Source organism: Pongo abelii, chromosome 13 (assembly GCF_028885655.2).
Source record: "Pongo abelii isolate AG06213 chromosome 13, NHGRI_mPonAbe1-v2.0_pri, whole genome shotgun sequence".
In the NCBI taxonomy this organism is placed as follows: domain Eukaryota; kingdom Metazoa; phylum Chordata; class Mammalia; order Primates; family Hominidae; genus Pongo; species Pongo abelii.
The window spans coordinates 99,945,843-99,956,155 of record NC_071998.2 but is presented as its reverse complement, the minus strand read 5'-3'; the positions used below and the strand labels follow the sequence as shown (position 1 = coordinate 99,956,155).

Below are 10,313 nucleotides of genomic sequence, written 5' to 3'. Positions count from 1 at the left end.
AGCACTTGTTCTCTGAAGAGTTGCCCTTTAAGGCACATACAAATGCCTTGCTTGTAATATGCTAGGCTTCAGCAGCCAGTCGCCGTGATGGCTTAGTAAGAACTGGTACTGAGACATAAATGACTGTTGGAACTAAAAGAAACTCCTGTTAAAGCAGGGCTCAGACAGCTTTGCCAGCTCTTTCCAGTCTCTCAGGGTTGCTGATGAAGTATGAAATGGACACTGATGCTTTGTGAGAGATTGCACTGTTACAGCATACTTCCTATTGGCATTTATGGAAAGGCAACTGCTTATATGCCCCAACAGCATTTACCCTCTAATCTTCATTGCACTCCCCCTTCCAAGCAGAGTTTAACCATAAAGTAGTTCCTAAAGCGGGGAATGCACAAAATAAGGGGCAGCATAATTTTAGAGCAAGTGAATGTTTAAGCAATCCACATACAATGCATGTCCTTTTTTGTTCATCCTCCCCCTACTCTTGCTTTTGTTTTGGGAAATATATATTTTAAGGCAGATGCTGCATGTATGAAGTTGTTCTTATGAAGTTAGGAAGTAGAGAAACACACTGTGGAGGGGCATATGAGGGGTGTTTAATGCTACAGGAATAAGCGCCGGCTCCATCCCCTGTGTGTAGGAGTGCGCTCACCCCGCCGAGGGTACGCACTGCCAGTGCAGTGGCCATCCTGGTCGCCGTTCAGAAGCACCTCCTGTAGAGGAAGAAAGGCCCATGTTCCTCGTACTCAAAGCGGTGGACCCACAGTGGTTGGAAACCCTGAAGTGAGGCCAGGATGGAGCCACCGGTCCACACGGCACTGTCTCTCTCAGGCAGCACGTTTACCTGCGGGGTGTCATTGGGACACAGGCTACTTAGCTCCTTCTGCAGACGGTTAGGGAAGCCACTGAGCATCGTGCTGCCCCCGCAGAGCAGGATGTTCCCCATGAGGTCCCGTTTGAGGGCGATGTCACACTTGTTAAGGCAGGACACGGTTTGGGTGTGGAGGCCCAGCTGCATGGACTTGATGAGAGATGGCTTGAAGAACATCTCCGAGCAGAGGAACCGTTCCTGGCACAGCTGAATCTCCTTCCCATCCGGCAGCACGTAGCGGATCGTATGCTCACTGAGAGGGACTTTCTTCTCCTCAGTGGGATCCAGGGCCACAAAGCAGCATTTCTTCTTGATGTCCTCCACAATGCCCATCTGGTCCTGGGTGAATTCGTTCCCCGCACTGTTCAGCAGGCCCAGCAGGTAGGCTGTCAGGTCAGAGCCCGCGTAGTCCAGCCTTCCGGTGATGCTGGGCAAAGGATAACCCTCGTAGATGGGGACCACGTAGGACACGCCATGGCCCACCTCCACCACCAGGCCGGAGGTCCTTCCATAGGAGTACATGGACAGGCGCGACTGGTAGGCGATGTGCATCGCAGGGGTGTTGAAGGCTTCAAACAGCATTTCAGCATATTTCTCTCTGTTGGTGTGTGGGCTCAGCGGTGGGTCTGAAACCAAGACTGCATGCTCCTCTGGGGCGATCTTCATCTCCTGTCGGAAGAGATATTCCCAGATATCCTGCACTGTATCCCAGTCCACGATGATGCCATGTCGCAGAGGGTTAACCAGCTTGAGATGAACGTTTGTGTTGTTGAGTTCCTGCCCCACGAATGTCTCCTTGCGATTATCCCCAGTCTTGGCGGTCTCCATGTAGGGCTTGCCCACCGTTGTTGAGATCTTGTGGGTGGGTCTTGGCAGGCCGGCAAAGCCACATTTACAGTAGCCAGTGCCCAGGTCCACAACCACTGCTTTGGTCACCTCCTGCTTGGGCCTCTCCTTGGCTGCCTTTGATTCAGTAGGTTCTTGTGGCTCTGAACTCATATGGCGAACCCACACGGCCCGCTTCGCCGGGCCATCCCTTAAAGAGGCAGTCTGGAGGGCCTGTGTCTGCAGGGGGGCCTGGTTACCCACCTTCTTGGCTGGCCCATCCCCCATGATTGCTGCCGGTGGAGCCCACATGTTGTCAAGAGCCGCACCACTCTTAGAAAGTTCTCAATCCCACTGGATTCAAGGCCTGAAAGGCCTACATCAGAGGATACCCTGAGAATTTTCCCAACAATGACATCACTAATTATGATGTAATCTGGTGACCTGGGCTTTCTAGATATTGCAAACCCTTATCCTGTGTTAGGGTACATTTGGGATATTGTTTTTGAAGTGGCTCCCTTTTTCCTAAATTTTGTTAACAAGACTGATTTATTCAATTAATTAATATTTCTTGAATGTCTGCTATAAACAAGGCAGCTGGGAATTCGTCAGTGAAAAAAACAGACAAAATCCCTTATTCTAGTTGGTGGGGGGTGGGGGTGACAGACAATAACCAAAATGAGCGTTAAGAGCAAAAGCAGGGTGGCAGTGCTAGTGTGGCCTGAGCAGGGCTTCCTGAGAGGGTGACATTTGAATGAAAACCTGCAGGAGGTGAGGGAGAGAGCCACATGTATGTCAGGGGAGCAGCAGGTGCAGAGGACTGGAGGCAGATGTGTGACTGAAGAGTTAGATCAGGGATCAGCAGGCTGCAGTCCAATCCAGTCCCCGGCTTGTTGGATAGGAATACAGCCGTGCTCATTCATGTACGTGTTGTCCGTGACTGCCTTTGCAGTACGACAGTAGAGCTGAGTCATGGCATTGAAGACTGTATTGCCCAAAAAGCTGAAAGAAAGTAAATATTGACTGGCCCTTAAAAAGTTTGCCGACCTCTCGAGTTAGAGGAGGAGCAGGAAGAAAAGTGTGGCTGCCACGGAAGGAGTAAGGAAAAGTAGATGAGATGGGGTGGGGGAAGGTGAGCAGCTCATGGTAGGCCTCATAGGCCAACGCGAGGATCGTGGGTAAGGTCAGAAAGCACCAGAGGATTTGGCGCAGAGCACTGACACCATCTGATTTAGATGTTAGCAGGATCCTTTGCTGCTATGGTGACTATGTGAAGGGCACTAAGGGTGACACTTAGAACAACCTTAATGGGAATTATTTTTGGATATACATGTGTACACTTACTGTGCCTTCATCAGGGTCATTGGCTAGACAGTGAAATTAGACCCTACAAAAATCCCACTGACAACACTGAGGCTCGTAGGTAGGTGCATAGCTCACGCAAGGATATCCGACCAGGAGGAGCCAAGCTCTCCTGACTGGCTTCCTCCCCAGGATGTGCTGGGACACAGCTTGATGGGACCTAGCGTGCATCTCTTAGGCTGCTTGGCCGCCATCTTGCATGCCATTTCTGAAGCTGGACACGTTGGTGTGGATACCGGCCACACTCAGGGCAGAATCCAACCTTATGTTATGCCACACCTTAAACCTGATCCCAGCCCTTCATAAAGAGGCAGTCACCACAATAATGGGCTTTCTCCTTTAGAGAGGCTACGAGGGCTGCTCTCAGTTCCTTGTTGGGTATGAGAGAAGAAAAGGACCAAGTCCAGTCTCATGAGATTCGTGACTATCTGATGGGGGCAGCAAGGTGTCATCCCAAGGACAAAATCTCAGTTTCTTGCTTCATTGGTTAGTGGATGAGATAAATGGCATGGAATTTTAAAGGAAAAATAGGAAAGTACTTTCGATGCCTGGCTGCCTGAAAAACAGTTTAATTGCCTCTGCTGTTCAGGTGTTTGTATGGGCAACTCAGATTGTTTGACTTTATTTCAAAAGTGCTGTATATGGTAACCAAAGGCATATATAATTTAAAACCCTCCATTTTTTTCTTCCCAAACCCTACTTGAATTTTGAGAAATCTATAGCTGCTTGGTGCCTTTTCACTAACCTGGACTCCTAGAAGAGCCTGTATTAGCTTCCTGTTTCTACTGTAACAAATTACCATGGATTTAGTGGCTTAAAGCAACTCACAGTTATTGTCTTACTATTTTGGAGGTCAGAAGTTCGTAATTCTTATTGGGCTACAGTTAACGTTCTTTCAGGGCTGTATTCCTTCTGGACGTGTAGGAGACAATACTTTCTCTTGCCTTCTCCAGCTCCCAGAGGCCACCTGTGTTCCTTGGTTCATAGTCCCTTCCTCCATCTTGGAAGACTCTCAGACTACAGCTGTCATTGTCACATCTGCTTCTCTGCCCTTGACCCTCCTGTATCCCCCATATAAAGACCCTTGTGATTACATTGGCCCCATCCAGGCCATACAGGATACTCTCCCCATCTCAGATTCCTTCATTTAATCACATCCACAGAATCCCTTTTGGCATGAAAGTTAATATAGTCACAGGTCCCAGGGATTAAGATATGGACACCTTTGAAGGACCCTTTCACCTGTCCGGTGCCTCCCTCTTTGCTAATACACTCCAAGCCTGACATGCTCTGACTCATTTGCTCTTCCTGGGCTGCCCAGGCTTGCCCATCTATCATCTGTCATTGCCCTTTCTGCATTTGTGTGTGGAAGAGGTGATGCTTTAGTGTAAGGCAGTTACTCTATCTATTCTGTAAGGTCCTTGAGCATAGGGATTCCCCTCACATTCTCTGAGCAAAAGCCAATGAAACACTTGCCCTCCTTTTACTTCACCTCTGAGTTTCACATGTTGGGTGCTCCTAATAAAAACTCTGTTTCCCCTAAGCTTCCTGTTACCCTCTGTGCCTCTTCTCTCCCTCTGTGGGTCATCACGTGGTTAGCGGTAATGACTGAAGAATGCAGAGACTGTTGACACCGTGCCCCAAACCTCCACTGCCTAGCACACAACCCCCATAATTGTCACCAGCTAAGGTCTGTGTGGACTCTCTGGGGTCCCTAGTGAGGTCCCTCTAGGGAGAGGCACCCTATATTGCTCAAAATATGTTGGGCCACATTTTCTAATGGGATCACACCTACTTTTAGTCCTCTGGCTCAAGACCAAAAAAACCTTGGGATGACCCCTTTTCGAACGCAACCCTGGGGTCCTCTTCTATAGTGGAGGGAGAGAACATGGAAAGGTGAGATTAAAGAACACACTTCTCCCTGAGGTGCATCCTGGCTCCTGGCTTTAGTTTTGGGACACTGCCCACCCTTGACCTTTGGAGGAGAGGTGGGCCAGGCCCCTGGAAATTTAGCAGCTATGGGGCGGGGCGGGGGGGAAGAAAATCCGGCATGGCGTTTCTTCTCATGAATCACCTGGAGTTTTTCTTAAAAATTACTGGAGCCCACCACAGCCTTTCCAACTCTTGAATATGCTGGAGAACCCCTGAGTCAGGAGCTCCCAATAAAGAAGATCCTTGCCAAACAGGCACTTTGAGCTGCTTTCTCACAACTCAGATCCCAGTGTGGACGCCCAGGTCCCAAGACTGTGCCCATTTCCCTCAGGTGGAAGGGAGAGGAGCCGTCTCCAGGGGAAGATGTGCTACTGAGCACACAAATCTGGATCCGGATGCTTCCCCTTCCACGTGCTCCAGCCCAGTGTCCCACAGCCTAGTGGCCTTTGGGCATCTCTAAGTCAGCATGCCCCAAATGGAGCTCATTCTCTCCCCTCACATGCCTTCCCCTCCTCCCCCTGCATTCCGTGTGTGTGTGTGTGTGTGTGTGATACCACCATCCACTTAGCAGCTCAAGGCAGAGACCTGGAGGCCATGGATACAGGTCAAATTGGTGAGGGGACATAGCAATACGGTAATCGTATTTAAACAGCATTTCAAGTAGTTTACCCAAAGTCATACAGATTATAAATAATAAATCTATGTTTGAATCTAGGTCTTCGGAGTCCAGTTCCTCAGTCTTCCATCTGCTCTGTACTGCCTTTCTGTAAGGCATGGACAAAAAGTAGGCTCTGGCAGTCCATGAACACTGCCTTTAAATAGCCTAAGAGTTGTCGTGGAAGAATTTGCTTGCCCCGTAGAACTTCAAGAGTAGACCCAAGACCAATTAATGGCTTCAGAGAGGTACACATGCCAATCCAGTGTGATGAAACGTTTATCACTCATGGCTGGCCAAAATAGGGTGAGCTGTCCATGTCAGACTACTGGATGGGATGTTCTAGAGGGAACTGGAGGGTCCAATCCTCAGCTTCTGTGATTTCATGATCCCACCACAGGGCATTTCTGGGTCATGATGTTCATAACTGTAACCCTTAGAAAGTTGTTACCCAAATAATATAGTTGAATGCTGCCATGTTCCAAGAAACAATTCAGCGGGCTGGGCATGGTGGCTCACACCTGTAATCCCAGCACTTTGGGAGGCCAAGGTGGGTGGATCACGAGATCAGGAGTTCAATACCAGCCTGGCCAACATGGTGAAACCCCGTCTGTACTAAAAATACAAAAATTAGCCAGGCGTGGTAGCAGGTGCCTGTAATCCCAGCTACTGGGGAGGCTGAGGCAGGAGAATCGCTTGAAACTGGAAGGCGGAGGTTGCAGTGAGCTGAGATCGTGCCACTGCATTCCAGACTGGGCGAAAGAGTGAAACTGTCTCAGAAACAAACAAACAAACAAAAATTCAGCAAACAAAAATCCCCACACATTCCTCATTAGTATTCTTACACGCTCCATGGCAGTATTTCTTAACTCTTTTTCCCCCATGCATGTTGCCTAATCAATTCCTCAGGCACCTCTGCTCATCTTAATTCTCCCAGAAAACTTCCTCAGGCGCAGTTGCCGCTCTTTCCCTTTTTCTCTTGACTCTTCACCACCAAAACCCTAATCTGCCTTTTTGATTTTTGGAGTGGGAGGGGGCAGCTTAAGTTGCAGGTTCCTCTGGCACTCTAGTGAATTTGTCCTTTCTGGATGACAAGCCATCTTTCTTTGCTCGGGTACAAGTAAGCGATTCATCCTTCTCTCTGCCTCACATCCCACATCACAGGAGCCCATGAGGGAAGCCCTCAAATGTCAGAGTAAGAGCTTGGATTAAAGTAAGGGATGGCTGGGGAAACAACAGATTGGATTCTATTCTGCTTTCTAAATTTCTCTAGAACCAGGCTCTTCCTTGCTTCCACACTCTCACAGCCCTAGGTCAGGCCACCTTCAAGTCTTATCAGAATTTCTCCAATGGCCTCGTTTCGGGTCTCAGCTTCTAGTCTTACCCCTCCCATCCATTCTCTACATTACAGCCAAATGCAGATCTTTCTAACATTTTTCTTTTCTTTTTTTTTTTTTTTGAGACGGAGGCTCGCTCTGTCTCCCAGGCTGGAGTGCAGTGGTACGATCTCAGCTCACTGTAACCTCTGCCTCCTGGGTTCAAGCGATTCTCTGCCTCAGCCTCCCAAGTAACTGGGATTACAGGCACCTGCATGCCTGGCTAATTTTTGTACTTTTAGTAGAGATGGGGTTTCACCATCTTGGCCAGGCTGGTCTTAAACTCCTGACCTCGTGATCCACCCACCTCGGCCTCCCAAAGTGCTCGTGGAATTACAGGCGTGAGCCACCGCACCCGGCCCTTTCTAACATTTTTCTAGAGGGCAAATCTGATCATTCTCCTGCTTAAAGTCTTCATAGTTTTCCTGGCTCTCCTCAATTTAGTCTAAACCTACTCCTGCCATTTGATGCCCTTTCTATTTGGCTCTGTGACTTCTCTAGCTTCATCTGTTTTTCCAAACACTTTCACTGTGGGAAGTTCTTCACCGTGCCTCCATCTGAGCCTTTGCTCAAGCTGTGCTCTCTGCCTGGGATGTCTTCCCCTCCTCCTAACTACTTAACAAATACCTACACCTCTTCCAGGATTCACCTTAAGCATCACCTCCTCTCTAGAGCACCTTCTGACTGCCTGTCTCAAATGAGTTCTCCAAGTAGACTTCTTCCTGCAAACCCATCGGCACCCATTCCATTTTCTTGTCTAGACTGGGCACTGCTGGTGGCCTGGGTTTTTATCATCTATCACTGGCAGGCTGCACTGGGCGGGACCTACTATATACTGCAGTAAATGTGGAATGAAGGGAGGAAAGAACTCTTGGGGCCGTTAAGGAGGCCTGGTGCATTGGAGTCTGATGAATTTGGGTTAAGATACAAACACCCCAAGTGCTGTTTGCTCTTGGGCAAGTCCTTAGAATTCTAAGCCTCATTTCCTTAGCTCTGCCTACCTGCAGAACACCACAAGTGAAGCACCTAGTACAGTGCCTGCCTTACTGAAGGGGCTCAAATATTTAGGCCCTCTTCACCAAGAAGCAGAAGAGGAAAGGTGTCCAGTAGTGAACAGGTTAGGCATGGAAATGCAAGAGGGCTGAGCAGAAACCTCTGAGACCCCAGTGTGCTTGGATTTCTAAAACTGCCGGCCGCCTGCTCTGTCCTGGAGCAAACTTGAGTTAGAGAGATGGGGGTGACACACCAAGAGCCGGCCAAAGCCAGGCCCTCCCCCGCTGCCTGAATGGACCAGCCCCGAATGACATCACAATCCCGGGTGGTTGTCATGGCACTGCTGGAGGTGGGGAATCTCATTTCTCCCCAGGGAGCTCTAGGCTGTGGATGTGAGAAGGGGAGCAAGGGAGGCAGATGGCGACAAGGAACAGCCCCATGCCCCTGGGCACGGCTCAGGGTGACCCTGGAGAGGCAGGAACACGGCCCGGACCTGACGCCGGCCTCCAGGACACAGGTGCAGCCACTCAGCTCAAGATGAAGCCCAGGAAGGTGCACAAGATCAAGGCGGTCATCATCGACCTGGGCTCCCAGTACTGCAAGTGCGGCTACGCGGGAGAGCCGAGGCCCACCTACTTCATCTCCTCCACCGTGGGCAAACGCTGCCCCGAGGCGGCCGACGCTGGCGACACCCGCAAGGGGACCTTAGTGGGCCATGAGCTGCTCAACACGGAGGCACCTCTCAAGCTGGTGAACCCGCTGAAGCACGGCATCGTGGTGGACTGGGACTGCGTGCAGGACATCTGGGAGTACATCTTCCGCACGGCCATGAAGATCCTCCCCGAGGAGCACGCTGTGCTGGTCTCCGACCCTCCGCTCAGCCCCAGCAGCAACCGGGAGAAGTACGCGGAGCTCATGTTTGAGACCTTCGGCATCCCAGCCATGCACGTGACGTCCCAGTCGTTGCTGTCCATCTACTCCTACGGCAAGACCTCCGGGCTGGTGGTGGAGAGCGGGCACGGCGTCTCGCACGTGGTGCCCATCTCCGAGGGCGACGTGCTGCCAGGCCTGACCAGCCGCGCCGACTATGCTGGGAGTGACCTCACCAACTACCTGATGCAGCTGCTCAACAAGGCGGGCCACGCATTCACGGACGACCACCTGCACATCATAGAGCACATCAAGAAGAAGTGCTGCTATGCGGCCTTCCTGCCCGAGGAGGAGCTGGGCCTGGTCCCGGAGGAGCTGCGCGTGGACTACGAGCTCCCAGACGGCAAACTCATCACCATTGGCCAGGAGCGCTTCCGCTGCTCTGAGATGCTCTTCCAGCCCTCTCTGGCAGGCAGCACCCAGCCGGGCCTCCCGGAGCTCACGGCTGCCTGCCTGGGCCGCTGCCAGGACACGGGCTTCAAGGAGGAGATGGCCGCCAACGTGCTGCTGTGTGGCGGCTGCACCATGCTGGATGGCTTCCCCGAGCGCTTCCAGAGGGAGCTGAGCCTCCTCTGCCCCGGGGACAGCCCTGCAGTGGCTGCCGCTCCTGAGAGGAAGACCTCCGTGTGGACCGGCGGCTCCATCCTGGCCTCCCTGCAGGCCTTCCAACAGCTCTGGGTCAGCAAGGAAGAGTTTCAGGAGCGGGGCAGCATGGCCATCTACAGCAAGTGCTGAGCCTCGGCATCTCCACAGACAAGGCCTCCAGCACAGGTGGCCACAGGCCACTCTATACACGTTTACAGAATTTCTCATAAAGCTTTCCTCTGAAATGGCTCTTGTCTAGTCTGGGTTTCTTGCTTCAATCTGATAGCAGAGGGTCGGGGGGAGTCGGGCTTAGAAGTGGCAGCACCTTTTGCACTGGAGGTGGGGGCTGTAAGGAAGGGGGCTACCATACTGATCCCACCCCCTCTGCCTGCCTCATGATAGTGACATCATCTCAGGGCCTAGAAAGTGGCCTCCTGTTTTATTAGTACCTCCAGGTTCAAAACCTGATCCAAAGACACTCATCGCTCGCTCAACTAAGGGGGTTGGCTCCGATGAGGGCACTAGCTTGGGTCACCTAGCGGTAGGTTGGAGGAGATGCACAGCTGGGTGTCCGACTCCAGTCTCCTGTTTCTGCTGCTCACAAGTGCTCCCAACCTTAACACTGCTTGATCACTCCGGGTTCCCTAACCTCCCCCTAGTGCCTGTCACCCTCAATGTGGGAGCCCACACTGTGCCAGTGCATCTCCTGAGTGTGAAGCGCCATTTCTACCCATCTGTGGGCGTACCCCTTTCAACCGCAGCCAAAATTGCAGCTATTTTTCCAGAGTCA

At 51.4% G+C, this 10,313-nt stretch overlaps 2 protein-coding genes across 2 annotated transcripts; one reads left to right on the top strand and one right to left on the bottom strand.

Annotated features, from left to right (window-relative positions):
- Window positions 1–568: 568 nt before the first annotated feature.
- Window positions 569–2,117, bottom strand: ACTL7A (actin like 7A). Its single transcript, XM_002820077.6, has one exon. It carries the CDS (start codon window positions 2,000–2,002, stop codon window positions 695–697), a length of 1,308 nt encoding a protein of 435 aa, XP_002820123.1. The 5' UTR covers window positions 2,003–2,117; the 3' UTR covers window positions 569–694.
- Window positions 2,118–8,040: 5,923 nt separating this feature from the next.
- Window positions 8,041–9,772, top strand: ACTL7B (actin like 7B). Its single transcript, XM_002820076.4, has one exon. The coding sequence runs from the start codon at window positions 8,426–8,428 to the stop codon at window positions 9,671–9,673; it is 1,248 nt and encodes a 415-aa protein (XP_002820122.1). The 5' UTR covers window positions 8,041–8,425; the 3' UTR covers window positions 9,674–9,772.
- Window positions 9,773–10,313: the final 541 nt, after the last annotated feature.

Coding starts and splice junctions, on each gene's coding strand:
- ACTL7A (XM_002820077.6), bottom strand. CDS start 2,002: ATGTGGGCTCCACCGGCAGCAATCATGGGGGATGGGCCAGCCAAGAAG.
- ACTL7B (XM_002820076.4), top strand. CDS start 8,426: ATGGCGACAAGGAACAGCCCCATGCCCCTGGGCACGGCTCAGGGTGAC.